The sequence below is a fragment of the Tiliqua scincoides genome, chromosome 9 (assembly GCF_035046505.1).
Source record: "Tiliqua scincoides isolate rTilSci1 chromosome 9, rTilSci1.hap2, whole genome shotgun sequence".
NCBI lineage: Eukaryota > Metazoa > Chordata > Lepidosauria > Squamata > Scincidae > Tiliqua > Tiliqua scincoides.
The window spans coordinates 11,864,624-11,886,424 of record NC_089829.1 but is presented as its reverse complement, the minus strand read 5'-3'; the positions used below and the strand labels follow the sequence as shown (position 1 = coordinate 11,886,424).

Sequence of the window (21,801 nt, the reverse complement as noted above, 5' to 3'; positions counted from 1 at the left end):
AGACTAGGGCCCTCAGGCTGGGGCATCGTGACGCCCCAGTTTGAATAGCACTGGGCTAGTCCATGACTCAGGGAGCCTGTGTACATTTGAGTAAAAATATTTGGATCCTTTCAAAGAAATGACTTAGGAAAGTCCAAGCTTTATTTGGAGAAGCCAGAAATTGAACCTGGGGCCTCCCTCATGCAAGCAGGGGTTCTGTGCACTGAGTTACAGCCCCTTCCCCAAATTGGAAAAGAAAAGGGAAGCTGGAAATTCTTTTGGAGGAGGGGAGAACCAGAACGCACTGTTGGATTTGTATGTGTGAACATCTTTTGCATGAATTAAAAAGCCAGGCTCTGTTTTGCCTCCAAATTTCTAGTCCAGGTGAATGAAATGATTCCTGTTGTACATGTTCAGGGCACATGGGGAGCATTCTTGTTTTTCCCAGCTTCCTCCTTGAGGCAGAGAAACTTGAATACTTTCTCAGCTTTTCCTCCTGTCCTGAAAGTGTGTGTGTGGGGGGGGGGGGGGAGGAGTAGAGCAAGCTTCCTTTTCTGTTTTTTTATCATTGCTGCCCCCTGGTGGCAAAATGATATCATTGCCCATGAAAAGCAGGTGTCAGAGGACCAGTGTGTGATGAGGAGAAGCAAGGATGTGGGGCACAGGAGGGGCATAGGCTCCATTGTATCGAGAGCTAAGAGGTTGCATTTGTGTAGAGGCAAAAAGGAAGGGAGAGCCAATGGACACCACTAGAAGGGAAGTGGTGGGTTCTCCCTCACTTGGAAGTCTTCAAGTCAAGCTTCAGTAGGCACCTTTTGGAGATGCTCTAGAAAGGGTATTCCTGCATATGGCACGGGGTTGGACTAGATGGCCTTGAATGCCCCAGCTCTACAATTCTATGAAACCGAATTAGGTGGCAAGAATCCTGAGCCTTCCTTTGAATATCTCTGTTTTAGTTTGTGTGTGTGTGCGTGTGCTTAAACAAGTTTCTAGTCCTTATGGCTGTGCTGAATATAAAATTTCCTTTTTATATTCATTCTGCTATTTTCTAAAACCAAGTGCATCTCCTTTCCCATGTAAGCCGTCTCCCTCCTCTCCCTTTTTGGGCCCCAGAACGCTCAGATCACTTTGGGGCAGTGATCCGTCTCCACGCACTTTTGTGGAAGGGTGGGTCAGCCATGCCAGTTGAACAAAACCTGCCCATTTGCCCTGCTGTCATCAGTTATGCAGGCTACAGAACGGAGTGTTTCTGAGTGTGGAATTCTGAGGGCTCTTGAGCATGGAGCACGTGCAGCCCGGGTGCTAATCAGCAACTTCTTCCTCCCACTGTCTCCCCACCCAGCCTATTCTCAACTCCAGGGTCACCAGCTCATGCAACAGCAGCAGCAGCCAAAGCCCGTCCAGCACCAATTTGTGATCCAGCAGCAGCAGCTCCAGCCCAGGCCGCAAGCCCCACCCCCGCAGCAGCTCCAGGCCCTCCCCTCGTCAGCTCCCAGCCTCAGTACCCCACCAAACCTGCAGGCCCAAGCCCAGCTGCAAAGCCACACTCTGCCCGTCCACCCGCCACAGTGCCAAGCCGCCGGGCCACACAAACTCAGTGCCAGCCAGCCCTCCCAGCATTCTGTGCACTCCTCAGGATCCTCGGCGCTGGGGCAGCAGAGGCCCGAAGGCAGCCCCCCTGGTCGTCCCGCAGCCTGCCTGAACCACATGGTGCAACGGAAATTCCAGCACACCTCGGCTGTCATTCTGCAGCTACAACCCCCTGTGGGGACGGTGAGTTTGGCTGGGAGGTTCTGCCCTTGACTTTGGACCCCTTTAAATCCATTTAGTCCGGGAAGCTGGACTATGTGGGCCCTTGGCCTGATCCAGCAAGGCTGTTCTGATGTTCCTCTGTCTCTGCTGGAGTGTGGAAAACCTCTGTTAGCACTGAGTGAAATGGACTACTGGTCTGGTTCAGGATCAGGCTGTGCAGTGGTGGAGCAAATATTGTAGTGGCCAGTGGTGGAGCGCACATTGTGGTGGCATGAGGTCCCACAAGGTCAGTCCCTGGAGGCATCTCCACACAGGGCTGGGAAAAACCCTTCTCTGCCTGAAAGCCTGGAGAGCTGCTGCTGCTAGTCAGAGTTGGACAATACTGAGCTGAAGGGCCAGACTCCGTTATAAGGCGGCTTCATTCATTTAGGCAGAGGCTCATAGCTCAGTGATGGAGCATATTCCGTGCATGGGGAAGGCCATGCAGTCAGTCCTCGGTGTCTCCAGGAATTATGGTCCCTGGGTTCAGAAAGACCCTTCAAATCTGGTGACATACCAAATGCCCCACCACCACCGCCATGCCTCACACTCCTGAGATGTGGAGAGGTGAAGGGTGGGCTAGCATGTCTCCATGCTTCTTCCGCTACTCTATCCCTCATTTCCTTTTTGATTTGAGGGAAAGAGGGAGGAACAGTGGGCTAGAGAGTCTGTGCTGCTGCCTCTGCTGTACCATCCTTTTTTGAGTCCAGGGAGAGGGAGGAGGAAGAAGAGGACAATGGTGGGCTAGAATGTCTTCATGCTACTTCTGCTGCTCCCTTCCCAGCTTTTATTGTCTAGGCCAGCGGTCTCCAACTGGAGACTGCTGCGCAATGGGAAAGATGTCCCCGGCACAACCGGCACTTACTATTCTGCCAGGGAGCCGTCCTTGCCTGCTGCTGATCTCCCCCAAACTGAGCTCCAGCCTGCTCCAGCCTGCCCAGAAATCAGGACACAGTGGCTGCTGGAGCAATGGAACCCAGAAGCAGTGGGCTGGAGCTCAGTTTGGGGGAGAACGGCAATGGGGAAGGATGGCTCTCCCGCAGAATGGTAAGTGCCGTTCACGTGGGGGAGGGAAAGGGCAAGGTGCCAGATGCAGCCTACAGGACAGTGTCTGGAGAGCCCTGGTCTGGGCAGCAAGAGGAGGGTGGGTGGGCAGCTGGGGGAAGTGACTGCCCCAATTAGCTTTGTAGGCTGGCCAGCCCTGCCTTCAACCTTCCCCCTCTTTAACACTCTCTTGCACTCTGTTTCTTCTTGCACTCTCCCTTCACCAGCAGCCTCCCCTCAGCATCCAGGAGAATTCCAGAAAGGATGCTTTGCCTGTTGAGAAGCCCATGACAGAGTCTCCGGTGGCTCAGCTACTCCCCCCACCCCAGGCTTCTTCAACTCTGCCTGCTGCCCCTCCTGAACCACAGGCCTCTGAGTGCACCGGGACACCCCATGGTAAGGGACGACTTTGAAAGGTGATGGTTGTTGGAGAGGGACTTGGCTGCCATATGCCTGTGAATCTGCCCCTCCTACCTGGGTGCCTTGGGGACTGGTTGGGTCAGGGAAGGGCTTGAGAGGAACAGGGTGACGAGTAGTGCTTGGGAGCCTTAGATTAGGATGCCTTGTGCAAAGCTCGTTCCTGAAGGGGCTGGGATCATGGGAGAAGTGGGAGAGGGGCTTGCAGGGAATAAGGGAGTGCTGTATTGGGGCATCCCAAGACTTCCCAGAGTCTGAGGTGGCCCTCCAAATGCTTCCTCCTTCTGCAATGTCTCCCTTCTTGCCTGCTGGTACACGAGTCTTCTCTGTTGCTTCTCCCACTCCTTGGTTTCAAACAAAGCAGAAGAGGAAGTGTGGAGGAGAAGAAAGTGGTGGGCTAGAACGTCTCGGACTCTGTGGCCCACTCTTCTGCTTCATTCCCTCCTTCCCTTTTTGAATCCAGGGAGCGGGAGGAGGAGCGAGCAGTGGGTGGCTCCTCACCAGTCAACCACCTGAGCTGACATCCACCTCCAGTCATGATCATGGATGGGCCGGCCCTGGTGCTGTGAAGCCCCATCAGAGCTGTGGTGCTCTGCTCCCTCCCCCATAATTCTGCTCCAAGAAAAAGTCAGTTCCGTAAGCTGAATGAATACCCACAACATGGCTGAAACTCCTACTGCCTTTGGCTTATCATCAAGATGGAACAAGTCACTAAGCAGAGCACCCCTGTCCCCACCTCCTGTCTCACTCCAATGGAAGACTGACTTGGTCCTAATCTGTATTATGGCATAATTGGTGTCAGGGAGAAGGCTGTGCTTCCCTTCATCATGTTGCCTGCTGCCACCGTAATACTAACTGCTAACATTGCCTAATGGTTAGAGGGCATGAGCCCTTGTGCCACCTCTTCCAGTAAAATCCCATCTTCATATAGCTGAAAGTTATTTGCATTTTTGCTCCAGTTTCAGGATCCAAGAGTCTTACAGCACCTTTAAAGCCAAACAAATTTCTGTTGGCATAAACCTGCTTGGTTAGATGCACAAAGAATTGTCATCAGTTGGCACTACGCATACATATATAAAAAAACAATACAAAGTCCTTCACAAGTATTATCTTGATGGAAACCTTACAACAGCCCAGTGAGGCAGGCAAGTTCAGTCATGCCCAAAAGTTTCTGTCCCACTCTTCCTCTCATGCCAGGGAGGTGTTCAGGGTGGATGATGACATCCTAAAATGGCATAATAAAGCAATGATTTAAGAATTCCATACATGTCAATTATTATCCACATGTTGCCAGGTGAATCCCCCCAAATAATGGAACGGGAGAAAACTAGCAGGGCAGCTCAGTATAACTTCAGGTCCCCAAAGGTACCAAAAAATGTTTTCAGCCACACTCTGCACCACACAGTGGTGGTGATGGAGTCGTCTGGGCATCTGGTGGCAAGGAATTCTGTAAGCCATGTACCACTGTGCAGGATGGCAAAGGTGAGATTCAGACTCACCTGATTGGTAGATCGGCCTCTCAGCTACTGTTGTGACGGATACAGACACACGCTGGTGCACAGAGGGAAAGAATAAAGTGTGTAACCCAATCACCATAAATTCCGAGAGGCCAAATCTACAGAACACTTAACGTTATATAAGACAAGCACCGTGGTGGTTGGCAGTCTGTTTGAGAATTGCCATTCTCTTGACACAAGTCCAGTTTCAGCACATCACTGGGGCTGGTGAATTTAGCAAGGCTGGGGTAATCTTGTGGCTGTTTGGTGGTCTTGCAAATTGTCATAGTTTGAAATCCACAAGACTTGCAGTGAAATGTGGCATCTTCTCCCTGACCTGAACACCTACCACCAGGATAAGAAAGTAAGAAAAGCACTGTTGGATCAGGCTGAAAGGGGCCCATCTAGTCCAGCACTCTGTTTCCTAGAGTGGCCCACCGGTTTCCTATCGGAAACCCACAAGCAGGAGAGAGAGGCAGACTGTTGCTCCCATGTGAGGGTGCTCTCTATTGATACACCAGTCTTCTCTGTTGCTCCCCTTCCCTCTCCTTGGCTTCAAACAAAGTGGAAGAGGAAGTGTGGAGAAGAAGAGAATGGTGGGCTAGAGTGTCTCTGACACTCTGGCTCACCTTCTTCATTCTCTTCTTTGCTTTTTGAATCCTGGATGCCGGATGAGCAGTGAGTGGCAGCAGTGGGGGTCCCTGTGAACACACTACTGTTAGACCCGGAGGCTGCACATAGTCTTTGATTGTCCTCTCTTTGATGAATTAGTCCAGTCCTTTTTAAACCATTCAAGTTAGAGGCCATTGCTGCATCTTGTGGTAGTGAATTCCACAGATGAATCATGTGTTGTGTAAAGAAGGACCTTCCATATGTTTTTCCCATAAGCCACTTTCAACATTCTGTGCCTTTGGGACACATTCAACATTCTGTTCAGGCCCTTCTGTGCCTGAACACTGAGCATGTTCAGTCCACATGATGCTGTTATTTTTTTTGGGAAGGGGGGATATCCTTTTCCTTTCAACTGAACTTATTTCTACATACCAATTGAGTCCCCTTGGTGTGTAGAAGCAACTATTGTATTAGCTGGACATTTTTGCCGGCTCTCTTTCGGCATTTCTGTTCAGCACTACATCTTTTCTTAGTTGAACCCTGAACAGTGGAGTTCCTGGGAGGGGCAAGGGGGGCAAATTCCCCTGGGCATCATGCCTCAGGGGGAATCATCACCTTCCTTGCCCACCCCTACCACTGCCGCCTACCCCCATCCAGGGGCCTTCAGAGAGCCATGGAGGCCTCATGCTGCCTCTTTGGCCCCCTGAATTCATTCTGAGGCCTCCAGAAGGCCAAAAATCTGTACTACCGGTTTTTGACCGAAAACCAGAAGTACGGATTTTTCACCTCAAAAGGCCTTCAGAGGGCTAGGAAGGGGGCGTGCTGCCTCCCTGGCTTTCTAAAGGCCCCTGAACAGTGGGAGGGGGAGGGTGGCACTCAGTGGGGGGATGGTACCCAGCAGTCCAGGCCCCGGGCAGCACAGGGACCAAGAATGCCAGTGACCTTGAGGGCTGTGTTGTGGCTATGTTGAAAGTGCATTTGGAGTTAACTGGACAACACTGATCTGTATTGATTTGGAAGGAATTTTTCTTTAACTGTCAGCAGGGTTGCTATTACAGGAAAGCAGCCTTCTGTTTAAAGGAATCCCAGCCCTTGGAATCCTTAAGAGGGAAATTGGAGAGGTGGCTCCAGAGGGGCCCCGGAGCTCTGCCATGCATCTTTGTGGCTGTCGGCTGTGAAATGGCCAGGAGCTAATTTTTCCCACACCAGTGTGGCTGGTTTACAAGTCATAGTAGGGATGTGCAAGCTCTTGGTTTTAGAGGCAGGCTGCCTCTGATTGCCAGATGCAGGGGAGGGCACCAGGACACAGTTTGTGTCTGTTGTGTTGTGTGCTCCCTGGGGCATTTGGTGGGCCACTGTGAGATACAGGAAGCTGGACTAGATGGGCCTTTGGCCTGATCCAGCAGGGCTCTTCTTATGTTCTTATGGCTGCCCGTCCCTCCCTCTCTCCCCTTTCCATATTACCAGAGGCTGCTGCTTCCATCACGATGTTTGCCTACAGAAAACGGGTCCCAACTCACAATCCCAGAATAGCATGCTGGGCCTGAGATTCTCATGCCAAAATTAGCCCCTGAGCAAACAGCCTTTGAAGGAGATCTTCAGTGGCTGTTTCTCCAGAAGCCATGGTGGTTTTTCGGGGGGGGGGGGGGGGCTTTTCCACTTGGACCTCCTGGTTTCCAGTCTATACTGAAATTTAACCATTTGTACACCCCAGTCCTGCCTATTTTGCCTGCACCAAACAAGCCCCACACACCTTCAGAGGGATCACTGGGAGGGCTGTATTTTTTGCTTACTTGTGTAAGTAGTGGGAGAAGTAGGTAAGAAATTTTTAAAAATGTAAAACAGAAATTACCTATCAATTAACTCCCATTGAGGATGATAATTAAAAAGTCTGGGGCTTTTTAAGAATGTGTGGAGCTCTCTATCAGTTCACATTTGGTGGAATGCCAGTTGTTCAGGTAGACTGCTCCCGGCAGGGCTGGCCTATCCACAACTGACGATGCAATCCTGTGCATGTTTACTCAGAAGTACATTCACTGCTGACTCCCAGGAAAATTGTGCATAGGATTGCACCCTGAAGTAGGTGCCTAGGCAACAAATTCACAGGGGGTGCCAGTTTCTGTGCGCCCCTTTCCTTTGGAAAGGGGGAGAGGAACAGATACATGGAGGAGAAGTCAGAGACACTCTACCCCATCTCTCTCCCTACTTCCTTTACTGCTTCTTTTTTACCTTACGCCACCCATTTGTGGAACTCATGGCCACCTGGTTGTGGGCCCCTGTTTTGGAAAGCCTTAAAAGGCAACGAGCCATCACATGTTGAAGGGGAGGCAGTGGTCAGGGATGATGACGAAGTGGCCGTAAGCCACCTTGCGCACCCACTTTGGAGGGTAGAAAGTCGGCATGAGATTTAGCAATGTCAAAGTAGAACTTCCATAGTTAGAAGCAGTCTATCTCGGAATGCAGTGGCCAGGGAGTAAGGCTGGCGGGCTTCCTGTGGGAAGCAGGAGAGCAGATTGGACGGCCCCTCCCCCATGTGGGCGGATGCTCCCATATCCCCTGTGGCTTCCGCTCATTTGCAAAAGTGGGAAATGTGTTCCTTGTCTGCTTTCCGCCTTCGCAAGAAAACATCTGCCAGCGTTGGTCTGGATTCAATGGGGCAGAGGAGGCCTGAGCACTGCCTTTTGTCCATTCTCTGGTCGTGGGGGGGAGCAGGCATTGGAGGCGCAGCCCCCTCCTCTGGAAACAAAAGGATAGCTCCCCCCTCCGCTCCCTACAGCTGGATCTTTGACCTGGCTGCAAAATTCCCTTCAATCAAGCTAAATGGATCAAGTCTCCCCCACTGGGCCAGGGAGCCCCACATCTGCATTTGGGCTGGGGCTCCAAGGGGGCTGGGTAATCCCTCCCTGTGGGTGCACAATGGCTGTCTTGGAGGGCTGCCGTCACATTCGCAGGCCCTCCCTGCGTAGCCTTTGCCCCTTGGTAATGAGTGCAGGGGGCCCCCCGCTGGGGAAAGAGGAGCAGAGCTGCTGGCCACACAGGCGCACACCTGCTCCCCGAGGCCCCTCACAGCTGCTGCCCTTCTCATGCAAACTTCTCTCCCGCCCAGCCGCCCCCACCCCACTGCATTTGCTTCCTTTCTGTTGTGCACTGGGCAAACAATGGAAAATATCACCCCAGAGGGAGGAACTGCACAATCGCATAAGAGGAGAGATTCCAGCAGAATACCAGAGCTCCCCTCTGTCCCCAGTTTCTCCTGGGGCCTCGATAAGGTACTGAAGTTGGGGCACGTCCGTGCTCCAAAGTCAGTGGCTGGTGACCCCAAATTTGTACAGCTCCATAACTGGGAAGTTCCCCTCCACTCCGCCAGCGGTCCGATCCAACGCTTAGCCCTGCACACTTTCTGTACATAAAGCAGATGGTGCAAAAGATGTCATCGGCCTGCAATGCGCTTTCCTCCAAAGGAAGCCAGAATCGGGTTCTTGCTGCCCTGAAGCTACAGCAGTTGAGGAATTAAGCTGGATGGTCCAAAGCGTATTTTAGGGTGAAGAGGCAGGTAACGTAAGCCTGTCTCTTATTTCTCTTCATGCGTGACTAAGGCTGCAATCCTATATACACTTTCCTGAGAATAAGCCCCATTCAGCACAATGGGCCTTACTTCTACATTGACGTGCCTAGGATTGCGTTCTAGAAATCAATGCTAAGTGTCTAAATTGTGAATCGGAACTTCCCAGGTTCAGATCACACAAACTCGCTCAGTGCCCTTAAACAGGTCACTCTTTCCAAGCCTCAGCTGCAGTGCTGGGATAATAACAGTCACCTTTTAAGGATTGCATCTGAAATAAGTCAGGTAAAATCCTTAGCATCTTTGAAAAAGCACTCTACAAATGTCAAGGGTGGGGGGCCCAGCACAGGCTGACAGAGAAAAGAAAAATGAATCTGAAATTCTGTTTAGAGAAAGGAATCAAGCTATAGATAATGGATGATGATGATTGATGGGTAAGAATACATAGCACTTTATAACAAGAAAGTTTAAAATGTGGTTCTACACAGCAAGATAAATAAATATATGTTCCCTGTCCCAAAAGGTTTCACAGTCTAAATAAAAATGAATAAATTACTTCCCCTAAGGTTCCAGACTTGCCTCCCTGATGCAGTGAGAGGGGGTGGGAGAAATGGCTAAATGCTAATTGGCTAAGTGGGGGGGGGGGGAGGGGGATGGTGGTAGTAGGAAGTTTAATGTTCTGTAATCTCAACTAATTAAGTGACTCTGCTAAACTGAGTAGCAAACATATGAAGACAGAAAGGGGAGAAGGAGAATAGAATTGTAGAATGTTTGAACTGGAAGGGACCTTAGAGGTCATCTAGTCCAGACTGCTGCTCTGTGCTGGAAACTGCAACAGCATCCCTGAGGGGTACCCATTCAGCCCCTGTTGAACACCTCCAATGGGGGTCAGCTCACTGCAGGAGGCAGGCTGTTTCAGTGCCCGACGGTGTCGAGAATTCTTCCTTGCATCTAGTCCAGTGGTTTTCAATGTTTGTCTTCTGTTGTACCACTTCACTTGGTCCACCTATTCCAAGTACCACCGGAAGTAACTGGCAGTGACATCATCACCAGTTACTTCTAAGCTGGGAGGCCAGATACAGTGTGACAAACACCAGAGGCTCAGGGTGAACAGGAGGGCTTTTTTGAGCACAGAAAAGCATGTTTTGGAATTTGTTTTGTCACATACCTGGTCTCGCTGCTGGGCAGCAGGTATCCAGGGGTCCAATGAGTACCACCAGACACTACCTCAAGTACTACTGGTTGAGAAACATTGTTCTAGCCTAAATTGCTTAGAAGGAAAGAGAGAATGGAAGATAAAAGCAAAAACTATGGATGTTAGTGGGTATTCTGTGTTTATGGAGATGGGATGCACTTCACACTTCAGTCCCTGGCAGCTTCTGCAGGTCAGGCTGGGAAAGCAGGACCGTGCTCTGCAACTCTAGGCAGTGGCTGCCAGCCAGAGCATGCCCCCCTAAATTGTACGGACCGAGGGCCTGACTCTGCAGAATAAGGCAGCGTCCTGGAAAAAGTATTCTTAGAACTTTGTTTTGGAGAAGAGCATGTGCAGAATGCCCTGTTTGCAGGCTGCATTGTGACATAAGAACCCTCTCCCTGCAGACGTGAGTTGAGTGGTCTCCAAGCAAAGAGATAAAAAAGTGTTTTTTTGTACAGCAGGCAAAAGCCAAGTCTTTATTTTATTTTATTTTGGAGACTGTCGCTGTGCTCTGTATGACTTGGGGCACAATCCCATACAGGTTTAATTGGAAGTAAGTCTTGCCATGGTCACTGGTGGTCACTTCCAGGAAAGTGTTTTTTGGGGTGCAGCCTTGGTCAGATGGGGCTTGCAGAAGTGTTTGTAAGCTCTGGGGATATATTGGCAAGAGTGAGAAACAGCTTGACTTTCTAAAAAGTGTTTCCTTGCAGAAAAATATTTTTCTCTCTGCAGATAATAAATATCCCTGCAAGGAATTTGGGCTGCTTGTAATGCAAGGAACTGGAGCAGCATTAAACGCCTGGTTTGAGGGGCAGGGAGTAGGGAGGTGAGCAGAACAGGCAGGGAACATATAAGAGGAGCCCTGCTGGATCAGACCAAGGGGTCCATTTCATCCAGCACAGCTGCCCACCAGCTGCCTCTTGGAAGCCCACAGACAGGAGAGAAAGGCAGACCCTTCTCCCATCATTGCTCTCCTGCAACTAGCATTCAGTGGCATATTATTATTTATATACTGCTTTTCAACAGAAAGTTCACAAAGCAGTTTACAGAAAAAAATCAAATAACTAAATGGCTCCCTATCCCAAAAGGGCTCACAATCTAAAAAGATGCAACACCAGCAGACAGCCACTAGAAAAGACACTGCTGGGGTGAGGTGGGCCAGTTACTCTCCCTCTAACTAAGTAAAAGAGGAGCACCCACTTGAAAAAGTGCCTCTTAGCCAGTTAGCAGGGGTAACTGCAGGGGTAACAGGGCATACCGCTGCTGCATCTGGTGGGAGCCCGTCACTACCATGACTAAAAGCCATTGATATCTTTTCTTCCATGAATTGGCCTAATGCTCTTTTGAGCCACTCGAGCAGGTGGCCATTGCCACACCTTGTGGCTGTGAATTCCACAGGCTAACTCCCGACTCCACCACACCACACCACACCACACCACACCATGTGTCATTTCCTATGCCTTCTCTTCCCCCCTTAATCACCTTTTTCTCAAACTGAAAAGTCCCATAGCTTGTTGCTTTTCTCACATGGAAGGTACTCTGGCCCTCTAATAATTTTGGTTGCCCTCTTCTGAAGGGCCGTTGAGGTGGAGGGCACAGCCTAGGATGACAGTAAGAGCATGGAGATTGGGGTATGAAATGGCACAGTTGTCTGCATGAAGGGGGGGGGGGTTGAACTAGATGACCTCCAGGATACCTTCCACCACTAACATTTTATGAAGCAATGTTTGCAGAGCAAATGGTGTATCTTCCTGGTATATGCTAATAAAAAGAATCTACTCCCAGAAAAGTGGAAATTGCTTGCTGGGTCCTATGCATGCTGACTTAGAAGTAAGTCTCTCCCCCCCCCCCCAGCCCTGCACTCAAGGAGACAGGCAACCTGAGCCTCTTGTGTACTCAGAGGCAAGTCCCCTGTGAGCAGATCTCTGGAGGTGATATGGTTAGCCTTCTGGTGGCTAAGCATGTTTAGGCCTGGTCCAGGCTTGACTGGGAGACCACCAGAGAACGCCCTGAGTGGGCTTGGAAGCCAAGCAGGCCAGAAATGAAAATATGTTCCGTGGGATTTGCTCCTTAGGAAGTGTGGTTTGCCCTGGCCAGCCTCCTTTGGGCCTGGAGCAGCTGCTGCCACAGGTCTCATGCCCAACTGTTGTGGTTTTCATGGCAGTTTGTCATCCGTTTGGTTTTGAAATGAAAAATGAGGACTTTTATAAATAGTTTAAATGATTGCTTTTGTCTCTGAAAGATCCAGTACTCACACACGCACACCCTTTTCCCTGGGCATAGCAAGCCTGGGGCAGGGGTCCCTAGCGGTTAGGCACTGGCTCTTCAGCGAAGCCTACCAACAGCTATTGGACTGGAAGGCTAAGTCGAGCCACTCACTTCAGAAGCAGTATACCTCTGTCTGCCAAATGCTTGAGAAGGCGCTCTGTGGGCTTTGTGCCTTGTCTGCGAATTTCTCAGAAGCAGCTGGACTTGGCTTTGTTCTTTGGATGTGCGAGTGTCCGCCGGGGTCCCTAGGCTGCTTTTGCCCAGCTTCGGCTGGAGTACCAAGTCACACCCTTGGTGTGAATGCTGCAAACAACCTATAGCTAGAGGTGTTTGAAAATGATGTTATTTACTCTACTCAGAAGTAAACCCATTGTGTTCAGTAAGACTGAGGCTGTAAATTCTATCTTAGTCACCGGAAACAAACACCTCTACCTATGGTGGGGGCGGTTGCCTTCAGGACCTTCTGCTGGAGGGTTCCCTCGAGGGCCTCGGTGGCAGGCAGAATCCCCTAGGAGAGCCCGCGGGTTGGCCACCGTGAGCTCGCCAGGCACGGGGCCTCCAGGCAGATGGCTGCCACACTTCCTAGGGAGCAGGATGCCTTGGCGGCAGCGTGACCAGATGGCATAACTGCAAAAGAGGACCAGGCACCCCAAAATGTAGAAGGTAAGAAAAACGTAGGGCATGACAAAAGCTACAAACACTCATGTATGTGAATTTCATGTGGTTTGTGATTTAAACACTGTATGACTTGTTATTAAATTTAAAACTATATTACGTAGAAGGCCATGTGCTGCCTGCTCACATGGAAAAGGAGGACATTGAAGTTCTTTTTCAGGACACGAGGCTAAAAAAGAGGACATGAACTGGGAAAAGAGGACGGCTGGTCAGGCCAACCTGTCCACAGGTGGCTCCTGCCAGGCAGTGCCCCAGCGCAGGCGGGGAAGGCCCCTGGCGCCCTCCCTCCCTGGCAGCCGCCTGGACCCTTCCCTCCCCTGGGCACTGGAGGGAGCGAGGCGGAGGCGCCCCGGGCAGCCAATGGAAGGCCCCGGGCGGAGGAGGCCGGCACAGAGCAGCGCCAGCCCCTTCCCTCCTCCTTCCTCCCTCGCTCGGCGGGCGGCATTGTCTGCGCTTCCCGTTGGTGGCCGCGCGCCTCCTGCGCTCCGCTCGCTCGGCTGCGCCATTTGGCACGGGCACCGGGCGCTTCTGGCACCGGGGCGAACAGGTGCTGCGCCGGGCGGGCGGAACGGGCACCCTCCAGCCCCATTCCCATCCCCGCCCGGCCTCCTCCCCAGATGCTGCGGGGCGGGAGCCCAGAGGAGGCTGCCTGGGCTCGCCCGCCAGCTGGGACGCGCGGCCTCGGGCAGGCACGGCCTCTTTGTTCGCGCTGATGGGGCTCTCTCCGCTGCCGCGCTCGTGACTCAGGTCAGCACCAGTGTGTGGGTGTCTGTGTGGGTCTCTGTGTTCCCTTTTTGATTCGCATGAGACTTGGCCAGCAGTTGGGGGTCGCCTGCCCCCCCCCGCACTGGCACCCAAGGCGGCTGGCAACACAGCCCTTGGCTGTCGCAAGGTGCAGAGAGCCACTCACAGCTTGGCCGGGGCCCATTTAGAGCCCAATCATTTGCGTGTCTACTCAGAAGTAAGTCCCATTCTAACCAATGGCGTTTACTCCCAGGAAAGTGTGGATAGGATTACTCAGAAGTAAGCTCTGCTTCGATCACAGGCAGCACAATCCTCTGCAGGTCTACTCCATCCATCGTGTTTCATAGGGCTTACTCCCAGGAAAGTGCGTTTAGGATTGTAGCCTGAGACTCCTAGAGAATTGTGCGCAGAACAGTCCTTCGTAGAAATCTTGGTGGATCCTCCATGGTATGGGGCAGCATATCTGCATATCAGAAAGACCAGCCGAGAACTCTGGTTCCAACCAGGCTCTGGTTTATACAGGCTGGTGGTGGATTTCCCCAGAGGGGTCTGCTGCAGGGGGCCAGAAAGATGCTGGGGTCCAGGTGGGCCTCTGGGCCAGTCTGGCTGGGTTCTGTGCATGCTCTTAAAAGCATTCAGTAGTAGAAATGGGTCCTTCCCCCCATGCACTTGGGATGCACATAATGATGGCCTGGGAATGGTCACGGAGAGCTGTTGTCAGGGGGAAGTGGAGGGTGTCTCTTCCCTGATTCTAGCACTCAGGGTCCCCAGACAGTGTTGGCTGTTGAACTGATGGAGGAAAATCATGCTTAATTAACAATAATATTAATAACAGCTATTGTTATTGTTATTCACATCTTTAATTAGCTTAGATATTTATATCCCCACCTCAAGTTTCCAAGAAGCTTTATAGTATTTATTTATTTTTCTGCATGTTAACAGAACTAACAAAAGTCACTGCTGCAAGTGGTGATGGCCAGTAGTCTCAATAGGGTTTTAAAAATAAGATGGTTAGAGAGGATTGGATTTGTGAGTACAAGGCTGTAGTGGGAGGTTCACCTGCTTGGCAGCAAGCCCTGTCAAATTTCTGGGATTTCCTTCGGAGTAACAGCGCAATCCTAGGCATGTCTACTCAGAACTAAGTCCTGTTGTGTCCAATAGGGCTTATTGCCAGGTAAGTGTGTATAGGATTGTAGCCTAAGTCCATATAGAGTTAGGATTGTGCTCAAGAGCTGATGGCTATAATTGCTCCAGAGACAGTCCCAGCCTCTTTCCCAGGTGGTTGCTTGTCTGATCGCCTCCTTTTCTTAGCTTTTGGGGGTGGTGGTGGCCCCAGCTGAATGTAAGTTGGAAGCAGAATACCGTCTTAGGTGGGTCTTGGGAGTGCTCCACTCGGGGCTATTCTCAAGTCCTCTTTTCGGGAGGGCTTGTAGCATTCCCAGGTAGTAGTAGTAGTAGTGGCAACCTGTCCGGGGTTAAGGTTGAGTGGTGGAATAATTGTATGTGGACAGGGTGGAGAACCTAATAGGATGCCAGCCTGTTGGGGAAATCCAAGAAGGCTGACTGATGCTCTCTCTCCTCTCCCCTCCGGCCCCAAGTTTACACCCTTTTGAGATTCAAAAGGCTGAGTGGCCCCTGAACATGAAAGCTATAAATAGATGACTCAGTTGTTTGAAAATACAATTGTGCCTTTTAAAAGTAAGCCTAAAAAAAGATGTATGAAATGCATTTATGCTCCATGTGCCTTTATTGTACCCTTATGCTGCAATTCTGTGCCTGTTTGTTGAAGAATAACCCCTGTGCATTGGAGAGCATCCTTAGAGCTAGAACAAAAGTTCAGTTGCCGTGTGAGAATTGCCCCTTGTGGGCATTGTTTCACAGCTGGTTGTTTTTCCGTGCTTGGAAAGTGCGCTTGGAAACAGCAAGAGAATGGAGGAGTTCAGCTGTGGGAAATCTCAGGTGCATCCTGGCCCCATCGGTGGTGGGTTTGGGGTCAACTTTGGAACGTGAATTGAACCAGGTGGAAAAGGCTAAAATCTCCTGGAAGAGGGAGGAATGCTGTCAGCTGCGTGGAAAAACAAGCCACGGGTGGAAGTACATACTTGTGTGTAATTGCAGTGGCAGGTGGCCATAGATGCTGGGTGAAAATGTCAGCACCGTGTCATAAAATAATGTTTGCTTCTGGCTTTTGGTTGAATGCTTGGTGCAGGGGCCTTCTGGCTCTCAAATGGCCCTGTGGATGGATTCCCTCTGGAAAGCGAGGTGCATGAGACGTACTGGGCACCTTGCAAGTTGGATCTGTGACACCTTGTCCCCATGTACATGTTGCCTCTTGATGTGGCAGTCCTTGGATTGTGAGCAGGTTGGTGACTAAAATGAGCTCTTGCTTCTGAGTAAGTGGCTTGGGAATGGAGTGTGTTGTGCAGAATGACGATAATCCTCAATTGTGCCTCTCAGTAGCCTAGTGGGGGATTTGTTTTGGGGTACTAAATCCAGGGAGACAGATGTGTGTCAGTGGCTGAGTTGGCATTTGATCCCAAATTGTATTTGCTGAACGCCTCTTTTTCATAAGTTTGTGATTTGAGATCCTGGTGCCCCCAAGAGGCTATTTTAGCCTGTTATGGTGATTTTAAAAACTCTCAAATGGTAATCTGCTCTTACATTTTATTTGACAGGCCAGGGCCCAGCTTGGTGGTAGAGGCACTCCTCATTAGAGCGAGAAGTGGATCGTTCCTCCCCCTTACTGTGTTCCTTCCGCTGAGGGCCAAACCCAGAAGTGCCAGACTTCTGATTTTAGTGTGAGTTTGCGCTGCCCTTGTAAGTAAACCAGAAGTCAAGCACTCCTGGGTTTGACAACAGGTGTGCGAGGAATGCCGTATGGGTTTCCGTTTTTCAGTGTTAAGGCAGCATCAGTTGGCATTCTTCCTATAGCCGTGGTTCTCAGACTTTTAGCACTGGGACCCACTTTTTAGAATGAGAATCTGTCAGGACCCACCGGAAGTGATGTCATGACCAGAAGTGATGTCATCAAGCAGGAAGAGTTCTAACAATCTTAGACTGCAATCCTATCCACACTTACCAAGGAGTAAATCCCATTTACTATCATTGTTAAAAGTATATACAGAGTAGCCTGTTAAAAATACAGATCTGTAACATTTGCCCAATGCAGTCACATGCCATGGTAACAACAACTCTAATATATTAAAAATAAAATATTGAAATAAATGGGGACCCATCTGAAATTGACTCGTGACCCACCTAGTGGGTCCCGACCCACAGTTTGAGAAACACTGGCCTATAGTTTAACATGTCTATAGGTTAACATGCAGGGTATACACTGAAACAAGAAATCGGGCAACTGTATGAAGCTGCCAATGAAACGGTGGTCCCATTTAACCAGTCCAAGTCTTCCTGCTCGGGCTTGCAGCGACTATCAGGTAGCGAGGACTCTTTCCATGTGCTGAGCTCCTGAGCTCCTTTAGCTGGAGATTGCTCAGGTTCTAAGCCTGCAGAGCATGCCTTCTGCCTCAGCCGCAGGAGCATGTATTCTGCAGCTGTGTCTTACCCTTCCTCCAAGGAGGTCGGGGAAGGGGCCAGATATATGGGACTGATCTCCTGCTTTCCTGCAGCCCTCTGGTGTAGGTTAAGCCGAGAGAGCATGCACCTAGCCCAAAGTTATCTAGTTAGCATCATAACTAAGCTGATCCATCCTGTGCCCCTCACCCCGGTCAGAGTCTAATACTCTCCACCGCCCTATCAGTAAAGTGCCCCAGATCATTTAATAAGAGGTCCTTTCTAGAAGGCTATGTGTTTTTATGCTCTACAGTAGACTTGTAAAAAGCCCCTTTGATGGCGGTGGAATGGAACATACACAGCTGTGATCATATCCCAGTTTTTTTGGGCTGAGGAGGGGTCTGTATCACTTCTGATTGCATTTGGGCAGCTTTGTGGCTTCGGCTCTGGAAGGGAGCAAGGTTTGCAGAATGTATGAAAATGTTAGAAATAGCTTTAGGTTTTAGCTTGTGGCATGAAGTGCTTTGTGAACTACTTTTTGTTGAAAAGCAATATGTAAACATTCCGAATAATACCCTGCTTTTCAACACTATCCAAAGAGAAAGATCACAAAGCTATTTAGGATCGCTAAAGGGACAAGGAGATGGTTTCTTTGTCCCAGAAAGGGGCTCTGTGTCTCAAAAGGAAGTTCAAAGGAGACACCAGTAAAAGGGATTGTTGTTCTCCCCTGCTAAAAACAAGAGTCGCCACTTTTAAAGGCCTCTTTCCAGTTTGGGGGAGGGGAGTGGATTCAGGTGTGGAAGGTGGAGCTTGGAGATGCTACTGAAGATGTTTGGGAGGATCATTCAGCCAAGCCTATAGGAAGTGAAGGATGGGGAGATCAATTCTCAGTCATATATATAAGCAGCCAGATTTGGAGTCAAGGTTATCAGGTGATATGTCGTAGATAATGTTTGCAAATGCAGGTTGACTCGCTTCCTTGAGCCACCTTTATTGTGTTCAGCACCATTTACTGGTTCTTGGCGATGTTTGTGGCTGTTGCTTGGCATTCTTTGAAGGGTTAATGTGCAGAAGCAATTGATGCATGGTGAATCTGTGCACATGGATTCAACCTTTCAGATTGTTTCCCTCTCCTATTGTCCTGTTTATGATCCGTAGTGCCAGTTCCCACCTCAGCCTTATGTGGCTAAGAAACACTGGAACTCTGTTCCCTTTTGTTCTGGCTAAACTGACATTGTGAGACTCTTGCATGGTGTGGTTATAGTACAGTACAAGCCTCTATAGTTGTATTCAAGTTTAACTTGCATGGCTTTCCTCAAAGAATCCTGGGAGTTGTAGTTTGGTGAGGGTGCTGATACTGGCTTTTGTAGAAGTCTCTCCTTCCTCATATTGTTTTTGTGTAAATATGCCTGAGGTCTGTACTCCTTTTTTGCACCTGTCTTTTGTGTATGTCTGTACGCCCTCATCCACGTCCACCTTTGATCTCTTGCTGTAGTGAAATGTGAGGCTTGTTTTGAACTCAGGATTTGGAAATCATTACTGCAGTCAGGAACCTTGCTGGTGTGCATGTTTGTGGGATGTTTCAAGCCTCTTACTAGAGGGAAGGAAAGTCCAAGGTGCCTCCTTCAATGTAACTCATTCTTGAGTTTCTGTTTTTATCAGTGCACTACGATTTTGGGCAATGCAGGTTTAATGCATAAAGGTTGTTTGCGTGGGACAGATCCAACTGTGCGGGGCAAGGGTGTCAGATCTTTCGGGCCATCTTCATCAACTGACTTGCTTTGTTGACGATTGGAAACAGAGATCAGGGTTTTCAAGCAATGGGAAGAAACTGACAGGTGAGCTTATATGGTATGCTCCTTGGGGCAGAGTCTTTCTCACTTTGCAGAGAGCCAGCCATGCTGAGTGCCTAATCTGCATGATTTATGTCTAGTGTCACATGTACATTTTAAAATGTGTCAGTAATTGCTCAGGAATCTTCTGTTAGCATACCTGATCACCGTTCAGGAATTACTATTTTAAAATGTGCTTATTTACGTGAGTTGTATCCTCTTTTTGGTGATAAGTGGATGTGAAAAGAGGATCCCTGCTTACAGTCTAAATTTTGGCACAAGGGAGGGGCTGGAGGAAGTTGTGTAAGTGAAAGAAACAAGTGTTTTTGTCACGTGTGCTTAAGCTTTGTTAAAATAGGAGTGAAGACAGTATAGCAAAGTGTTTAAGAATTTGGGGCTAGGCTGATTGAGGAGTGGTGGTGTGGAAATAACTGGTTTGTGGTTCAGAAGTCACTGTGCTTCTTTGGAGATCAAGCTCGGCCACTTGCCTGCTGCATCTCCTCCTCTTGGGCAGGATCCTACAGCCCCGTCAAGCAGCTGGAAGATTTGAGTTTGCACAGCAACGTAAAGGGCAGGGTGTGTGTGTGGATGTGGGTGTGTGGTACTTTGTGAATAAACTCCCCAAGGATGCGCCAGGGCAAGACTGAGAGTGGCAGCTTTTCAGTTGGAATTTGACCCCATAGCTTGATGCAGGGTTGCTATATGGCAGCCATTTTCAACCACTGTGCTGTGGCTCACTGTTGTGCCACAGGTGGTCCCCAGGTGTGCCGTGGGAATTTGGGAGAGGGTCATTTATTAATAGGGCCATTGGGGGATGTGAGCTTCCCATTGACAGCACAGCGTACCTTGTCAATTGTCAAAAAAACTGATGGTGTGCCTTGACCTTTTTAGTGCCTTGCTGGTGTGCCATGAAATGAAAAAGGTTGAAGATCACTGCTATATAGTGTAGATTTGATATACTCTAGATCAGGGATTCTTAACCTTTTTACCGTTTCAAAACCCAATGGCTTGCTCAGTATGTCCCCATGCCCCCTTCACCAGACTGTCAAAATCCTTATGATCATCACTAGTTCTTTTAGTTACCAATATGACTTCAAAATAGGTCAATAGCTTGGTTTTACTGTACATATAGTACCAGAATGCTTCAATCTGTATTGATAATGGTAATAGTTAATACTCTAATTAAGAATTTTTTTTAATTGTTCAGAGATTGAGTCCCATGCCCCCATCATTTGGTTCCCATACCCCCCAAGGGAAAGGGATACCCCCGTTAAGAACCTCTGTTCTAGATAGATGCTACCCAGAGGCTCTTGGACTCCTGGCTGAATCCACCCCCCACCCCCACTGCCTGCCTGCATAGAGATCCAGAAAGAGCCTGTGTTAGATCTTCCCGGGATCATTGTAGCTGGGAACAGAAACACCATTATCTCCAAAATTTTGATGCAAAGGAGAATAAATACAGTGCGTTTGTGGTCTGGCAGAGAATGTATCCGCACAGAATATGCGGATATTTCAATATAGAAAGTGGCTTTATACAAGTCGGGGCTTTGGCCCACACAGCTTGGTATTGTTGAGTCTCTGTGGTTTCAGGCCTTGATTGGCATCAGCTCTCCAGAGGTTCAGGCACTGGCTGGCAACAACTCAGTCCTGGCCCTCCCTGGAGATGCTGCCAGGGTTTGAACCTCGGTGGTTCTGCATGTAAAACCAGAGCTTTGCCACTGGGCGACAGCCCTGCCTGTTGCGAAGTGTTTCAGTGAGAGAGGCTGGATTTGTGGGTGCAGCTGCAGTACAGACTCATAATATGTAGCATTCATAATTGTGTTTTATGTGCATAATAATTGTGCATAATTATGTGTGAGAGTGAACAGTTTCAAGGCTGCAGGTGCAAAATGTGGAATTGCTGGGCCTTTTCTCCTTGGTCGCTGAACCTGTGGAAGGGGTCTTGGTGGGCTTGGGGGGGGGCTGTCTTGTATCGTGGAAGGAAATGAAAGTGCCCCTTAGGGCCAGTTGCATAACTTGTGCCGACTGGGGCTGTTCGAGTTCTAGAATCGCCTCACTGGTGGAACAATCATCTTCCTTTTTTCTGGTGGGGTTCTGCGGATGAAATGCAGGTCGTGGTTTCTGGGCCTGAGCATGCTGATCTGGGGGAAGTGGAGCGTGTACTCTGCGCATCATTCTGCAGTGGGGAAAGTTCGAGTTTTTCATGCCACCAGGTCTCCTGTGGCACCGAGCTGTGGGCAGCCAGTGGAGCTGAAGACGGAGAACACAGATGCAGTTTATTTGCTGCCCTCCCCTTCCTCCTCTCCCTGCGTAGGAGTGGCTTTCTCCAAGGAGCAAGCCGCGCATGCCAACTGGCCGGCCTCCCAGCCAGAGGTCTCTCCAGGGCCTGTCGCTCCAAATCTTGTGGTGTGAATGAGGCGGGACCTGGCAGGACGACCAAGCGGGGGGGGGGGGGCTGGAGCAAGCCTGGAGCATGTGTGAGCAGAAGGCCTCTGAGGCGCTCTTAGTGCTCAGGGGACTGGCTTTGGACCTGCCTCCCTGGAAGGCCTTCTCCCCCAGCAGCTGCTCTCTTCTCTGCCTCCCCCTCAGCCATCTCGCTCCCCTGATGCGCTTAGGCGCTCGCCTGCCTTAGGCTGCAGCCTACATTTGTGGCTCTGCCCTTGTTTTGCTGTT

At 49.9% G+C, this 21,801-nt stretch overlaps 1 protein-coding gene across 4 annotated transcripts in view; it reads left to right on the top strand.

Annotated features, from left to right (window-relative positions):
* Window positions 1-21,801, top strand: part of PHC2 (polyhomeotic homolog 2) — a 71,967-nt gene that overhangs the window by 32,953 nt on the left and 17,213 nt on the right. For 2 of the 4 annotated variants that reach the window (XM_066636845.1, XM_066636843.1), the window contains exons 8-9: window positions 1,322-1,752; window positions 3,042-3,210. In XM_066636845.1, coding sequence (XP_066492942.1) covers window positions 1,322-1,752; window positions 3,042-3,210 — 600 coding nt within the window. Of the gene's footprint in view, window positions 1-1,321; window positions 1,753-3,041; window positions 3,211-13,475; window positions 13,787-21,801 lie in introns of those variants that run through there. The other 2 variants (XM_066636844.1, XM_066636846.1) reach the window with 2 other exon arrangements.